A 17,379-nucleotide genomic window follows, 5' to 3' on the forward strand; every position below is an offset into this window, starting at 1 on the left:
GAACACAACCAAGTCTGACTAGGATTCGAAATAGATTTCACCATCGCAAAATCACATGTATGTAGTAGAGGTTAAAGATGGCTTCTGCCACCTGGAGGCAGATCACAGGCTAGGCAAGAAGCCTTCCTGTCATAGGCTATTGGTTGAAGATGAAGAAACTATTATCTTTTAAGTCAGAGTGTTTAATTTCATGGTACTTGCTGTATTTATTTTACAAGCATTTAGTAAATTTTTGCTTAAAACTTGGAGCCTTTTCTCAACTTATGTGTGATGTGCTAGATTGTTGTGAATGTTGGGGATATATTAATGAAAAGACAGGTGTCTGCTCTTATGAAACTTACGACTCATGGGGGGAGGGAAATCAGAAAAAAAAAGTAATTTGAGGAAGATATAATCCATTGATTTGGGGCAGAGTTGTAAAAGAAGACTGGTGTTCTCCCTGGGAGGCTAGAAAAAGGAAATTAGAGAAAATGAGATTATCAGTACTGCAAAGCCGTTTTATCACTTTCCTGCATGCCTTGCTAGCTAGGGTGACCAACCATCCCAGTTTGAATGGACTGAGGGGTTTCCTAGAATGCAGTACTTCTAGTGCTAAAGCTGTGACAGTTGGTGACCCTATTTCCAGCCCATGACCATTTCACTCCTCCTCCTCCTCCTCCTCCTCCTCCTCCTCCTCCTCCTCCTCAGGGAACTGTTCTCCCAACCACGGGGCTGGGTCTTGGTAGCCCTGTTTGTCCTGTGTCACCCTGCCAACCTGGCTATAGTAGAGATCAGGACCCAGTATTAGCCAATGTTTATCTAGAGAAGTTGGCTGAGGAAATTGTTCACAATCTAACTGCAGAGTTCTGTAGTGAAGTCTCACATGTTTCTGTCACTGAGGTCTCTGGAACAAATCTCGTGTTTGACCTTTGGGAAGCCTGTTTTTCTTTTAATTCTCTGAGGTACCTGATCTCCTTCTGAGTCCTCTTCCTTTGCCATCATTTTTGCTTAACCTAATTTAAATGGATTTTCTTTACTGTTACCAGAAACGTAACTAAGCCAATTGTCCAGGAAAGAGTATTTCCAAGTCAGGACAGACTACTCTTGTTCTTTAGTTAGAAGTGTTCCTAGAATATTCCTCAGGTTTACTGGAGAGATCTTTTGGGAATAGCTAACTACCTGGTTATAGAACTGTATTTTCATCTCTTGAGTGGACCTACCCACCAAATATATTCCTAGTTTCCGATTAATTAAATTGGTATTCTGCTTCATTTCGGTATCCCTTTTCTTTTTGGAATGGCTCATTCAAAGTGTCTGGATTCTGTTAAAACTGGAGTGTGACACACAACCTCATCATCTTTCCCAAGGGCATGTTATTTGTATGCAGTAGGTGTGCAATGAACACTCAGATGAGTAACTGACACCTCTAAGCCTTTTGTTAATTCGGAGGCATTGCATATTCTGCTCTACTTTCTAACCACAAATAATGCCCTCCCACTTAACCATTGCACTTGCGGAAAAATTGTGGCCTTTGCAACCACCCCCAAGCACACCTGGTGCTGTATCTTCTTTTGTTTTGGCCTTGGATATTTCACTGCACATGCTCTAAGCTTTGAAGGCTATCAGTAGGCCATACCTGAACTACCGTATCTTAGCAACCCCTCTCCCATTTAGTGTCACTCAGATAAACTTCAGCCTGTCTGCAGATTCGTCTGCAGCCACAGTGCTGATGCTTTCCTGGGACCTCACCTAAGCTGAACTCCACGGGACTTCTTCCTAGGCCTATTTCAGCACTCCTTAGTTTTATCTGTGCCTCAGCATCAGCTGGGGTAGGTTTCTGGGGTGGGGGTGGGGGTGACCTGTGGGCTGCCCTCCAGACCTATGGAATCAGACTGTGTAGCTGCACTCATAAAAAGCTCCCAGGTGATCCTGATGCACTACTGGCCTACCCACAGCAGGCCCAACTCTGGGTCCTTGGGAGGCCTTTCAGCAGGTTTTTCCTTCCCTCTTCACACTTTTAGGAACTTGAAAACTTCTTTCTGACCATTCTCTTCATCATACTCCTTACCATTATATGGACACCTCAGTAGGTCCTGATGTAAAATACATCAGACTGTTTATCCCATCACCTCAAAGAAAACAGGACTACTCAGGATTAAGCATGTATTTATTTTAGTTCAGTTAAAACAAACATACATTGTTTCATTGAAACGGTGTAGCACTCTTTGCCAACAAGTCCTAGTGGAAGTGTTGGCCTCTAACAGTACAGTGGGGGTATTTACACTATATACATAAAGCTAACACACCCAGGTTCTCAAAGATCTTTCATTACACTAGATCACATTTGATTTCATTACACTAGATCACATTTTGAAACTACTGCATTTTGAAAATTAGACCTTATTTAAAATTTAAATAAGAGATCTGAATTTGCACCAAGTTTTCATGAAAAAATGTGATGTTCATCCAGTCTGTTTATTGCAAATACAACTTAAAGAATACTTTAAGGTTTTAGTGTTTACATAATTTGTCAATTTGTTTATATTGAAATCTCTGTACAGGTACTTTGGGGACAATTCTTATAGATACATAATGTGAATTCATCAAAATGCAGTTAAGAAACTTACAGGAATATATACACTTGAACCCAGACCCAAACCTGACATTATATACATTATATATTACAAATACATATGGACAGACAATGTATGTACAGATTATCATAAATATTGAAAAATAGGTTAGCTTTAATGGATTAATGCTGTTCTATAAATAACATTACAGTTATAACTGAAACATCCACGGAAGACAGTAATGCAAAATGAGGTGACAAGACAGTGGTTTTAATACTGAAGACTGCTCATTAATGGGAATTCACTGTTTAGGAACCTCAAGGCAGACAAGATAGCTCCAAGAATATCATGCAATGCAATTTACTCTAGGCAGTTCATTTTGAACCTCAAACAGCCAAAGAGGATTGAAGGAGCCTCCCCACATCAATTCGCTGTGAGAAGAAAATTCTTTTTTCCATTCCTTTCTGGTTGCCATGGTAGTTTCTCCCACATTGAAAGGATGTAAACTGTAGAAAACAACTCTACTTGGTATATTCCCTGGCAGGTCTCAGATACAAAGTCGGCAATCCTTCCAGGAACTCAAGTAGAAGTGCCAATTCTTGGTCTGAACTAGAGGTGAGGTTCTGGATTTGAAGGGAGTGCCAAAGCCCAATTAAATGAAAGCAGTGCTGTAGAATCCATCTTCTCACTGCCTTTCTAGATGGTCCCCAATTACTCAATTTTTGTAGAAACAAAAATGGACCATTGGTTTCACCCAATGTAGCACTACAAGACGTCTTCCAGTTCCATCCACAAGGGTCTTTACAGACACATCCTGTCTGCAATTTACTCACATATAATACAAGAATGTGTAACAAAAACCATGTCTGCCACATTTCTGGCCCTTGCCTACAACTAGAAATGCTTAGTTCAAGAGAAAACCTTAAGAGCCAGATGACCAATTAATGATTCCATTATTTGCTTCCCTCAACCACTAATGGAATTATGTATATACTGGATTTTAGACATTATGCCTGATGAGCAAAGTACCACATTATTTAATATATTCACCATACACCATAACGTACAATAAATGTGCTCTTAAAGCCAAGTAATTTTTTTCACTTCTAACTGGCATTGAAATGGCAGGGTGCACATGCAGTTGGACCAACTCCTTACACTCAGGTTGCACTGGTTTCCCTAGCTAACCACTTGTTGGATGTAAACAATTCTGTGTTGTACAAGAATGAGATGACAATCCAGTGCAAATGAGTTTTTAAAAAATTACTGCATGAGAAACCCAGTGGCCTATACAAAGAGAACTTATACCAAATATCGGTGTAACCTGTGAAATTAGACCTCTACTGTAGACAAAACATGAACACAACTAAGCCATACATTATCAAGTAATTCACACTTCCAGGAGCAGATGAGCATTTTGAAAAGTTGCACTCTCTGGATAGAATAGTTTTGGCCTGTAGCCATCAAATGCTCATTTTCCACTGCTGGAAGCAATGTCAAAAAAGGGCTGGCCCAAAAAACCCAGAGCTGTCAATACAACTCTGGAGACAGATGCAACTGAATAAACCCTGTTTTACCCAATTGCACTATTTGGTACCTCAAAATTAGTTATTTTACTTTCCACAGAAATATTTGCATTGTATCTTCCATTCTAACAGACTGAAGCCATAAATATCTCAGTCTGAATGAAGCAAATTATTTGGGGCCACAGAAGAAAAGTGATGAACAAGTTCACCTGATTTGGTATAACAATATTCAATTATTCTTTAATGGTGAAGTCTGAATGGAAAAAACTATGCTCCTATTCATGGTACAATTTTTCATTACATCATTTTCTCTAAAAATTTTGGGTAAAAAAAGTATTTGGCTTATTATGCCTACAAAAAGGCAAATCATTTCATAATACTAACATTTGTTTTTAAATACCAATGAGTTTTTCTTAATGGAATTTGTTGACAGTTGTTTTTGGAGAAGGTTTAAAAAAAAAGCAATTTTTTTAAAAGTAAAATAGTGCTTCTGAGGTCTTTAAATATTTTTGGTACAAAAACATAATAGTGTTTTCCTCAATGGTTATTTCAATACTTTGCTGTAAATTAATAAGAACTGTTTCTCACATCGAATGGTTCCATTAGGCACATTCAAGTAAAATCATAAAATATCCAAGTTAAACAATGACACAGCCAAACATGTGGCTTGATAAAAGTTAAGAGTTCGTCCATTCTCTGGAATGGAATAAAATTGTCACTTCCATTAACCCGAGACTCGTGGTTTTGTTGTTAATATCCATTTCTAGTATACAGAATAATTTCTTTAAAAAGAAAAAAAAAAAGTTCACTTATTCTGCACTCAGAAGAACCAGCGAGGAATCTGCACTTCAAAAGGAAGTGAAACTGAAAACATTAGGTGAAATTTCATAGTGAGTTGAGTTGACTCAACACTGGCATCAAGTGGACTATGGGAGTTTCAGTGGTGCCAGTTAATGGCCACCTCCATGGGCATTGTGCACCCAATCCAAAACAATCAAGGCCATGCTTCCGGTCATCACCACTATGCCACTTAATAGGAAGAACACAGCCTGCAATGAGCAAAGAGAAATTGATCAGCAAGCAAAGAAATATATCCACTCAACATTCCTTCTTACTTTTAAAAAGTCTTGTAATTACTAAAATTACGCTGACAGCATTTCACATACCTTGCTAACTTGCTAAAGATATTTAAACTGTTGTTAAGGTATCAGGGGGTTACCTGCAGTACAAAATAAGTCTACTTTTGAAATCTTCCAAGTTTTGCTTTTTCATTCCTTTGTCTCAAATGAAAAGGTAAATAAATGTTCTTTGCTTAATAAACTCCTTCATGTAATAGAATGGGACTGATTTTTTGTTTTGGGTTTTTTGCATTTTTTAAAGCAAAAACTTCAATCACAGAATCAAACCGAAGTCATCCTAAAATGCAGCCTGCATCAGAGCCAGAAGTTTTCCAAAGAGACAGGAGTAACTTTACTCCTAATTCTACCCCCTTCAATTATTGCCACTATATATTTTGAGTAAAACAAGATGGCAGTTTTTTTTTATAAGCAATTCTAGTTCTTTAATCAGACTCGAATTGTAGCAGAGTAACGACTAAAAAGCAGTCTTCTCCCTAAATAGCCCCACCACCAGTTAACATATCATATTCTTTGTAAAATTAGTTGTTATTCCACTTTAAAGTACATTATGGCACTTTGAAGTGTTGTGACAGCTCCCCACAGCTTTGCTTTGAAGATGGTTAGTTCTGTTCTCTCCTTTAAGGCCTATTTGAGTGTCTGTAACAAGGGGCACTCCAGCAAACACCAGTTAAACTACTACTGAAAGCTGAGTCAGTATCTCCACTCTTTATCTCTATTCCTCTCTCTAAAATATCTCAACAGCTTTCTTGCAATGAACTTAGGTTTGTATTAGAAGCAAAATGGTCTTTCACCGCCCGTCCCCCAACCTTCCACCTGTATGCAGAATATACCATTATAGAACTATTTGCTAGAAACTCAGAAGTATAACCACAACAAACAGCTAAGAGACTAAAATTAAAACCAGGTGAGGAAATTCTGGTTAGAAGATTACAGTTTCTGGTAGTCAGGATATCTCACTCACCCCAATCTTCTGTACGGATTTCATAGGTTCTTTCTTCACTAGCTTGATATAAAAGGCAGATGGAAGAATAAAAATCAACATAGCAGCTGCAGATGCACCTGTAAAAGAAAATTTTCTTGACAAATTGTCTTGACAAATAGTGAGTTGCTTGTCATTCATTTTTTAAACTTTAAAATCCCTGATATGTGAAAAAACTTCTGACACTTGCTCAAACTTACCAATGAAACCAAAGATGTCTCTAATAGTTGGGACAAAGATAACAAGCAAATTGGTAAACGCCAAGATAGACACTGTAATGAGACTATGACGCCACCAACTGAAATCTTTTGCTGCACACAACAAGTGAGTTATGGAACTCCGGATCTGCAAAAGAAAACGCATACAGAAATTGCAATTCCAGCTTTGAATTAATGGGAGAAAAAAAAAAAAATCCCAAATAATGGGAAATGTATCTAAAAAAGCAGCTTTCTAAATTGTTAAATTGTGTCCCTTCCTCTGCTGCTGTTTCCTTAACATCTGGATGCTGGAAGATCATTTTAGATCTTCAATTATGGAAAAAATGCCCCAGGATGTTTGGAAAATCTACGAAGTATTAAAAAAAAAAAATCCCTCGAAAACGACCATCAACTTGGTGTTGCTCACAAATCTCCACATGTTTAAAAACGCATTCCTACTGAATGAAAGCAGAGCAGGGAGGGGATTACTTACCGGGAAAATCACTACTGGTACTGTCAGAGTGACAGCCACTAGCACAGCCAGCCGAACGATGAGAAGGAGGATATCAGTTCCTATGATAGTAGAGTAGGTATGAAGCAATTCTGACTCCACATGTTCTATGGGGAAAGACAAAAAAAAAGAAAAAAAAAAAAGCTTCAAGTGTGCCATTTCCTCTAGAGATCAGGTAGAAAATCTAACAAATCTAACTTACAGCAAATTTGCACCAGTTATTAGCTACTCACAAAACGACTATAAACTAAGAGGCTAATAAGATTAATTTGGAATTAGGGTTAATGCAATTAAAATAACATTGAAGGGAAATTTTCCTAAATACCAAGCAGATTTAGCCACATGACCCCCATCAAAAACAACAGGAGCTAAATAGCTAAATCCCATGGTCTGGCTTACAGTTTGTGTTGTGTAACAGAAAGGTGATTGGAAGAGGAGGTGGGGAGGATGAATTTAGGTGCAAGCGCATCACATACAAATGCCATCACATGACTAATGAGATGAACCTGGACTTGAGAAGTCACAGATTAAATACACTATATTCCTATAGTCTAAAGCTCCAAATTCAGGTTCTCATCACAGATATGAAATATACCAAAATAGACAGAATACAAGTGATAGATTATACACAAGAACGTATCGATTTTACTTCACAAAGTGTCTTTTTCTGAAATCCAGACATTATTTACCATAAAATGTCAGGTATCCAAAGAGGGCAGCAAGCAGGTACATGAGAAACATAGCGAAAAATGAAATCTTGGACACATCCATCATTCTTCTACGGCTGCGGCTGTGTAAGTTCAGAGAAAAATACAAATCTGTATTTTAGCAGTAGTTATCGCAGTAATCTAATACTTTTCTAACTTTCCCAACGAATGTATATAAAAATAAGTAAAGCACTCACCCTTTCAGCTCTTCATAAATGGGAAGAATAGCAGGATGACAGACAAATGAAAAGGTCAAAATTGGCACAGCGTAGACAGTCTGCAAAAAAAAGTAAAAATTTACTTAAAATCCTTATGGAACACGTTGTGTTACCACAGTTTTGCAGATTCTATTTTGTATTAATGAATTTTAGGATCAGAACCTCAAAGTCTCCCTTGCATAATTAGATTCCCTTCTAATCTGTTCACTAAGTGTGACCAACATCCTAACTTCTAAATGTGCCAATTATTAACATCATAGGATTAGTTCATTTCTCCATCTATATTAAGATACAAACCTACGGCTTTCTTCTCAGTCCTCAATAATTCAATAACTAGCTACTCATGGTCGAAGAGTAGCTATTAACTCTCCTCCCTTTTCCTTGGGAATTAATTTCTGGTGGAGAGTTTCCCTCTCTTCTTCCCTAAAATCTTACTTTAAGGAAATAAAGACTATATTCAGTTACCTGGGAGTTGAAGATAAAATAACGTGGTTTGCAAGTATCGTCATCAGTCACATTAAATACCATCTCAGGTGCAAAAGCTGTTGGCTGTGTTAAGGTGCTGTTTACAGTTTCATTAATTATCAAGGCAACTTCCACAGGACAAGGGATCTGGAATTTCTTGCAAATCACCTGAAAACATTATTTTGCATTTGTTAAATTGAATAATTTTGCATTTGTTAAACTGAATAGTGTGACTGGGCTCATAAGAGAATCTCTAGTGTTACAGAAAAATTATACCTACCACAATCAGAAAGAACATCATGCACAGTAAGGAAAGGCCACTGGTATATCCCAAATATCCTGTAAGAGGGGCAGAAATTAAACTTTAATTCAGCAGATTGCAGGCAAATATATTTTCTCAACTAAATAACTCAATGCTGCCTAGAAGACTTTAGTATAAACACAATACGAAATTTCTAATTCTTATATACCCAGGTATAGAATTATGTAAAAATAAATAACTGAAAGAGTGGAAACTTCCATTTTGTATGATTATTTATGAAGCAGAGATATTATCAAATGTCAACAAGACATTCTAGCCCCTGGCCACAGGATTTTGAAAGGCCTACACAGGGGTATATTCTCCCGCTTCCAAAGTTATGTGTTGGGGACCTTTTGGCTTTCCGTTTCTATTAAGGGCAAGCCAACTAGCTGGTGAGAGGCTCATTTCAATTCTTTCGAGAGGAGTTTGCTCACCTAAGTTTCTCAGCAGTGACAGAGGAAGAATGAGCACCAGCGACACCAGCAAAACCAAATAGTCACCGTTCAGATACCACAGTCTGAATTAAAGAAAAGAGAAACAAGGTCAAAACCAATCACGAAAATCCCCAAAACGTTAGACACATCTTCTCCTGGGACTCATTTTATAGAAATACTATAAAAATAAACACACAAAAAAGACAAGTTTGGAAAAAGTGCCGCTTATTCACAGACAGAGCATAGGCAGGAATAAATGTCTAACTCTGGGCTAGCTGAATATTCACTCAGGTTAGAAATGGGGTGTGAACAGTATAACTTTTGTCCCACTGTCTGCTCTGGGAAGGCTGCCAGCTGATTCATAACATAAAATGCTTCTTAAAGGCTTGATACTAATGTAAGGAACAAAGCAGCATTGTTAGGCCAGTAATCTTATCTTGAAGCATTTTTAGAAGAATTGTACACCAACTCTGTAACAGATAGCTTTAGAGCCTGCAATTTTTAATGCTAGAGACAAGAAAATTTAAAACAAGTTTCTTTCAGACATCCATTAGCACAAGTACTTATTCAACACGTCAACAAGGAGACTTTTTCATACTTAGGTAAAATACACAGGCAAAGAAAAGACAACAAAACCCAATTCCCCAAACCAGGATTTATTCCAGGTTGTCAAAAGTATGTTGTGACACCTTGACCCACCTTGACTCCAAAAACAGTCAAAAGGCCCCTTCTGAACTTAGAGAAAAGATTACCCATGTGTCCTAAGAGTTCTAACGAGGTCTCTTCCTTTCTAGGTAATCAACCATACCCTCTTTTAAATAGCCGTTTCCAAATTCTAAATGCCCTGTGAATTCTACTCCACTTACTTCGGCAACAAAGACCCCACAGAAAACTAGTGTTTAAGGTGGCTTATTAAATTTCTCAAGCCAAAGAGATAACCACATTGCTCTACTTTGAGATAATGAGCTGCAGGCGGGCAAGTGAATGATCCTTCCCCATGTTTACTTTAGATAAAAACCTGTTCCTCCACTGGGAGGAATAACTTTGCTACAAGGATAAGGTTTCCACAGTGTGGTCATACATTTTCTGGTATTATACATTTTGAACAGATTTAAGCTTTAAGAATTTCAAATTTACAAAAAATCAGACAGGACTGGTCTTTAACATTACTCAAAGCTTCAACCTTAGGTTGGAGTATGTGTTATTCAGCTACAATCTCTCAATGAATATAAAAAAGTGAAGTTCTAGAAAACCTGTTTTCACACACAGGTTACAGAAGTTATTCAGAGTTACAGCACTAGCTTCAATCTGCCCTCTTTCTTAAGAGTTCGGCTCAGTTGATGGGGGACTTCTTGCTCAATTTCAACAGGAACACTTACGGAAAAATTATTGGTAATTATTTTGTATCCAACTTTGATAAAATGTATCTAACCATTTTAGACTATAATTTTTCTTATGAGTAACCTTACTTAGCACCTACCCAGTTGTATCTTCAATGTTCATTAATGCCTGGATCACCAAAGGTAACTCATATTTCACTATGAAGAGGTAGCTTGACATAGCTGGAGGAAAACAAAATTATACCATTACAAGTGCAAAATGTGGCATGTGACACCGAAAGTAACGTGTCACCACTCTGTGCTACACAAAGAGCAAAAAGTCTACCCAAATCACCTTTTAAAAATCCTTACCTCCAATGTTCTGCATTGTAATTGATCCAGAGGCCGCAAGCTTTCCAACTAATCCAAATGCTTTATGTCCCAACTGTTCGTATAGTAAAGACCCTGTAATATGAAGAACACAGAAGCATGAAGGGAGAAAATCGTGACAGGCATAAATTGTTTTAGAAATCTCAAGAATGCTACCATACCTCCTTCATTGGCAGTTTTCAAAAGGAGATGAACAGAATACAGGGAAAATATGGACACAAATGTCAAGAGAATTCTGATGAAGAGAAGGAAAAGGCACAGGGTTATCAATAAGCACAGCTGTATTTAAAGACCATTCTTTTGCTTGTAGCTACACATTAAATATGGAACGTAACGTGTCCTAATAGTTCTTGCGCTAGACAGAAAGCCTCCAAGGACTGGTGTTTACTCTCCTGGCTAGAGTGTCATCTTTTCTTACCTGGTACTAAAAACTTGCACTGTGTCTCAGGTGTTAGTTCTACAATACTGGTTAAAGCAGGGGTTTACCTACTGACTCAAAGGTGTCGGGAGACCCAGGAAAGCTCAACTTTAAGGTGGTGGACTCATGAGACTTGAACTTTGATTCTGGCACTGTAATATTTAACTGTATCCTTGCCACTTCTCTGCATTTTAATAGTTCCTTTTATCTATAAAATGGTGGTAATTATCTGCCAGTAAACCCAGCCCACAAGGCACTTGTGAAATGCAACCGAGACAGGTTCAGGAAAGATCTTGAGACCACTTGGACTACATAAATAAGAGGAGGAATGGGACTATAAAGGGAAAAGAGATAGTCAGGCACAGCTTTACAAACTGGGCACAAGTCAGAGAAGTAACCACTGTGACAATATACCATATTGCCCACCATGGTGTAAATACAGGCCCAGTAATATGACAAATTTAAACAATGCCTGTGCTAGAACAAGCAGGCTATCAGTTGACTGGGCTATCTCCTCCCCTCCATCTGGTGGAACAGAAAAAAAGTTAAAAAATAGGGAGGAACTAAAGGTTCCCTAATGTCACTTAGTTTTAAGGGCACAAGTTCTTTCTCATTGCAGCTTTACTTTCCTCCCCTCCTGGGCAAGCCAAGAAAAGTATGGATTTCTTTTTATTAAAAAGGACAACAACAAAAAAAGTCAAAACCAGAGAAAGCACAGAAAACTCTGCAAACAAGAGAGCCCCTTTTTTTGATTCTGTACACGAACAATGAATATGGTACCATATCAGGTCTGGCAAAGAACTGGATGTCTATTAGTTAAAACCTAGGTGGTTGCATTAAAACTGCCATTCTCATGCCACAAGTTTCATGGGGTCTAGTCTGAGGTGGAAAAATGACACCATCAGCCTTACTTTTACTTCTAACTGTACAAAGTTGTTGGTTTAATCAAAAGCAATGTTCAAAGTATGTTGACAAATTCAGCCCTTCTTTCTTACACTGAAATTACAATGAGGGATGAATGGACTTCATAACCTTTGAGGTCACTTTCAATTTCAAGACTGAGTCTGCCTAATAAGCGGAGCTAGAGTTGTTTAACCAGACTATAGCAGCCACGTGGCTTTTGGCCCATTTACCTGCATACCTCTATATCCTCTAAATATACCTTGTAAGATACTGATGGGATTAAACACTCACTTCATCACTCCTGATGTTATTTAACCATTTATTAAAAAGGTTAATCAAACACAGAGACTTTACCAAAGTATAGGTAATTTCAAAAGTGCAAGGGTAACATCAGAATTTTGTTTTCACTTATGAAACAGGTGCCATTTTGTCTTGTGTAATTATAACATATAACCATACCAGCAGCCTTTAAAGACTGTCTCTAGTTTTTATAAGAGCCAGGAAGGACTTCAAATATTTAACAATGACGCCGTTTAAGCTCCCCAGTAAAAACTTTGAAACTCTAGGGTCCTTTCGATGTAAATTCCTGGTCCTTCCCCTTAGTAAGAATTCTCAAAAGCTTCATGCTAAAGAAGCAAGCTGCTGGAATCCTAGCTTCCAGTGCTCAAAGCCAGGCTTAACTTCAGTGTGGAATTTCACCACGAAGCAGAACTTTGCAAAGGTCTGCTTTTCCTTTCATGAACATGCTATTCTGCTGGAGAAAATAACTTGAGTAGATGGCACCTGTCAGCTAACTAAAACACATCTGTCACAAAAGGGACAATTCCATACTCCCTGTAAGGTATAGTTTCCTCATCTGCACAATAAATCACACTATCTTCCACAGAACTTGCCTTAGCCAGGAGCCCATAGGTACTTAACAGCTATGATACAGACATCACTGAAAATGTATGGTCAAATTTACATGTACTTTTGTACTTCTTCTTTTCTGGACATAATGTCCACACTTGTCTTATTTTCCAAGGATTAGTGACCCCACATCAGTTAACAACCACTGTCTTCTATAGCCCCAAAATTCTAGTCTAGGCATTGATGCTAGAAAGCACTGGAATAAGTAATTTTAATTGGGCAACTAGGGAAAAAAAAAAAGAAAACATTTAAAAGCAAGTACTTATTAAAATATTTATTTCTTTGCTATGGCATGTAGCAACCACACAGACCTGAAAGAAATAAATATTAAAAAGGGAAAAAAAAAAAAAAAAAAACCAAACCACACCACATATGGGTTCTTTCAGTGTCCAGAAAATTATGACTCACTTTTCTTAGAACAAACATGTTCCAGGTTAAGCAAATACCACCACACCCTATATATTTTAAAAAGTCTGTTTTCCTTGTGCAAAGGTTCTTGGGGAAACTCATTTATAAACCAATTTGGAAGTACCATGCTTATTAGTATTTTTGCTTTCCATTTTGCCAGAACAAAATTTCTAACCACCTTGGATTTATCAATAGTTCTTCTTCACAATCCAACCCGTTACAACTTTTAACTATTCCAATTGATTTAAAGACTGTTGGTTTAATTATTAAAGTGTTGTCCTACTTCTTCCTAATTGGCTTTCTTGGTATCATGCAGTTACACATCAGAATAAAGAGGTTTTTGGATTTTTCATTTTAAATTTCACACAAATGATTTTTAAGTCAACTACTTCAACTGTAAATTCCATCTCTGGAGCCAAAAGTATGTTTTATCGTTATATTAACTGCCCTGCATGGCAGACTCACTACTTACACATACTTACATAAAAAGAGCAATTCCAGTATTAGCCATGGCATAAGAAAGCCCAAGGATTCCACTGCCCACAATCGCATTGCTCAGATTAAATACTGACATTCCAAATGAAGTAGTACCTGGATGCTACATAGAGGGAAAACGATAACCAAACATATAACAATAATTAAATGGAGAAAACCAGCTTTGGGCAAGTTAGATTGAAATCTAAACGTAAAACTATTCTTTTACTCCATAAAGCCACAGACACACAAATTATTATTTTCAACTTACAAAGTCTGTTTCATACTTCTTCTTTCCCAAATTCGATTCAAGTAAGAAGTTCTGGTTTTCAGGATCTACATCTGCATAATGGCTGTGAGGTTAAAAAAAAAAAAAGGGTAAACCTGAACTGTTTTTGAAATATACAACGGAATGCTTGAACACAGACTGCCCTTTAGTGCTGTCACACACCTTTACTAAAACGCCTAAGAATTAAGTAGGAGTCGACTTTCACACGAAATACTGTCACTGCGACAATCGGATACTCTTTCAGAGATTACACACTCTCCAAATGCTACAGTAAATTAAAGCAACAGAAGCAGAGTCGGGGGTAAAGAACCCCGGACCCGCCCCCCCCCCCCCCCCAAGCCGTTTTAAGAAAAAAAGCACACAACTTCTCCTACCTTTTCAGAGCAGCTTGCTTGGTGGGGTAGGCGTAGTTGAAGTCGCTGTTGGAACTGTAGCTGCTGCTGTCCTCATCCGGGGAAATATTGAACCTTCCCATTTCGGCTTTCTTCATGCTGGCACCGGGAGGAAATAGGGTACAGCGATCAACACTGGGCTCCTTTTGTCCTTGGCGGTGCACCGGCCCGCGCGGCTGCCTGCGAAGAAGGTAGAGGCGGCGCGTCAGGACTGCAGCGCCCGCCCGCCCGCCGTGGTCACGTGACGCCGCGGGGAGGCGCAGCGCGGCTGATTCATCCCCGGCCAGGCGAGTGGAAAAGTACCAGCCGAGCGAGAGGGGCGGGGGCGCGCCAAGGGGCGGAAAAGTACAGACAGCGAAGCCGCGAAGAACAAAGATGGTCCCACCGCGGCGATGTGCCCGCAGAGGCCCGTGCCCTCCGGACCCTCTCCAACGGATTTTGGTACTGCACCCTCTCCATTATCCCAAGTGTGAGGAGTGGGGTGCAAGGGGGCTGTTTTGCTTTTCCTCCAGCCTCTCTGGTCGTGCACAGGCACGCCGGGCATTGGTTAGGTGTGCGCGCACCCCAGGCGCACAGCTCCCCGTTTCTAGGATTTGCAACAGCAGTGCGCGTAATCCGTCCTTTCGTGCCCAGGGTCCCCACACGGGGAAATGCCTCTGCGGCACATAGCGGACTCGAAGAGGGCATAAAGGGCTGACAAGAGTCCTCTCTCGAGAAGGGGAGAACACCCGTTCCCCAGCAAGCAGAGGCGGCGAGGGTTTGTTTACACGCGCACGCCCGTGCCCTCGAGCACACTCGTCTACAGGCATTTGGCTCGCTAGCGCTTCGCCCGGCTGGCCCCTCCTATGCCCGGAAAGGAAACTGATGCAATATCGATCGCCGATTATCAAATGTTCCTGGCCCGTCTTCCCCAACCGTGGCTTCTGTATACCAGAAGCCCGAACCCACCTCTGCTGCTCCCAAATTCCAGGACCCCTCGATTTAATTTTTTTATTAATGCAAATCAGTCACAAGACTTGCCGCAGCGGGGCCGCGGGCCGGGCTGGTTCCCCTCCCCCTAACGGGAGGATGCGGCTCCCCTCCCGGCGGGCACGCGGCCCCCGCGCCGCGCCCCTCCCCCGTCCGGAGGAGGGCGGCGACCCCCTTACGGGCCGGGGTCGAAGACGGGCCCCGCCGACCACAAACGCCAGTCCTGGGAGGAAACGACCCCCGCAGCTGCCTTCCACCCGCGGCCCCTCCCGGACGCCCCTCCCCCACTCCCGCTTGGGCCCGCGCCCTTTGCACAGACGCCCCCGCGCGCGTTACCTCGGTGGTCTCGGCTCTCGTATCCCGGAGACGTCACGAAAACGCCTTCAGTGGGGTTTTCTCAGCTAAACAAAAATCGCAAAACAAAAACAAAACCAAAAAAAAACCCCAACAATAGGCAGGGAAAATAATTTTAGAAAAAAAAAGGAAATGGCAAATTGCCGCCCCAATCGTCCGGCGTCCGCCGTCTCAAGGGAAAGGCTCGAGTGTACGGGAACGCGTGGTTCGGCTGCCAGCGGTGCTGTAGGTAAAGTGCTCCAGGACGGCGGCGTCGCGCGGCTCTGAAGCTGCCCGCGGAGCAGCGGGTTATAGCGGCCGCCCAGGAGGACGCGTTAGGGGGCGGGGCCGCAGCCGCCGGGGTGCTGTCTCTTTGTATATCAACACCACCTGGGCTCCTCCCCCGGCCCGCCCGGGCCCGCAGGCCCCGCCCCGTCCCACCCCTCTACCCGCGGCCCATTTGGGGCCGTAGCTCCGCCCGCTGGCGCCCCCAGCCCTCCCGAGAGCCAAACCCCACTCTCTCCGGTCTCCTAGTCAGCCCGGAAAGACCCCCCATGCTCATCTTGGCCTGTTCATGTCAACCTCGATATGTGCCCAACACATGCGGTTGTCTTTAAGGAGCCTTCTGCTTCATTTCCCTTCCGTCCGAGTTACCAGCAGTCTTTGCTTTCTCCTCCAGGCTTTTTGGGGACACATCCCGCCCACCCAACTCTCTCCTGCCTGTTATTTTGTGATTTACTTGGGGTTTTTCTCTCGCAAACTTGGACTAACGCAGCAACGTTGTCTCCATGGTCGATTTCTGTTCTCGTTCTTTCTTCTCCGTCTAGACCTGCTTTCACTCTTCAAAACTAGCCTGGTGGGGCCAGCTCCATGTCGGTCTATCCTTTTTGTATGAACGTGGAAAACCCTAGGAGGGGAAAAACTACATGCCGACCAGCAAGCCAGAGACCCTTTGAAAGGGGATCCCAGATGGGCCTCCGGGGTGGGGGGAGCCGCTCTTCTGAGAAGGTGTAGGAGTTCCCAGTTTTCCTTTCGCAGACAGATTTCGCTCATTCCACCACCCCCAGACCCAATTTGAGAGCACTTCTCACCTCGCCTTTCTTCCCTCGTATTTACAAAGGCGCTGCCTCCACTGGAGTGCTAGTCTGGGAGACTTTCTCCCGACCGAGCCGTCCTTCCCTTCCAGTGGTGATGTGGTCTTGCTGAGCCAGGCAACTAGGGGGCCCCTTCGCTGCGGAATACTCTGTGCTGCCGAAAGGCAAGAGTTCATCCCTTGCTGGAAACAAAGGCCCCTTAGGAGAAATGCTTGTTGAATGAATGAATAAACAAACGAGTTTGACCTACTGCTGTCTTCCTTTTGGGGACGTGGGAGAGATTGGGCAGGGCATAGAGGAAAGAGTTGGGTGTGATCACAATTTTTGCTTTCAATGTTTTCCTGAGGAAATCTGTACAGCTGTCTATTTCCGTGGCACGTGAGGCTGCGGATGCCCTGGGCCTGCACCAGTGTTCGTGATTGACAAGGGAGGACCCGATTTCCCCTTTGCAC

At 41.3% G+C, this 17,379-nt stretch overlaps 1 protein-coding gene across 4 annotated transcripts; it reads right to left on the reverse strand.

Moving 5' to 3' along the window:
- Positions 1-2,128: 2,128 nt before the first annotated feature.
- SLC38A2 (solute carrier family 38 member 2) lies at positions 2,129-16,948 on the reverse strand. Of its 4 annotated transcripts, none has more exons than XM_060657860.3 (16): positions 16,925-16,948; positions 14,514-14,711; positions 14,122-14,203; positions 13,859-13,974; positions 10,900-10,973; positions 10,721-10,813; positions 10,510-10,591; positions 9,030-9,112; positions 8,575-8,633; positions 8,295-8,462; positions 7,809-7,888; positions 7,594-7,694; positions 6,887-7,011; positions 6,397-6,541; positions 6,179-6,276; positions 2,129-5,127 (listed from the first exon to the last, which is right to left on the reverse strand). In XM_060657860.3, the coding sequence occupies exons 2-16, from the start codon at positions 14,627-14,629 to the stop codon at positions 5,029-5,031; spliced, it is 1,521 nt and encodes a 506-aa protein (XP_060513843.1). In that variant the 5' UTR covers positions 14,630-14,711; positions 16,925-16,948; the 3' UTR covers positions 2,129-5,028. The 4 variants fall into 4 exon arrangements, with proteins under 4 accessions (XP_060513843.1, XP_060513845.1, XP_060513844.1 ...); XM_060657862.3 differs by lacking the exon at positions 16,925-16,948 and adding an exon at positions 15,837-16,188 and having other exon boundaries at positions 14,514-14,630; XM_060657861.3 differs by lacking the exon at positions 16,925-16,948 and adding an exon at positions 15,837-16,188.
- Positions 16,949-17,379: the final 431 nt, after the last annotated feature.

The sequence above is a fragment of the Panthera onca genome, chromosome B4 (assembly GCF_046562875.1).
Source record: "Panthera onca isolate mPanOnc1 chromosome B4, mPanOnc1 haplotype 2, whole genome shotgun sequence".
Taxonomy (NCBI): Eukaryota; Metazoa; Chordata; class Mammalia; order Carnivora; family Felidae; genus Panthera; species Panthera onca.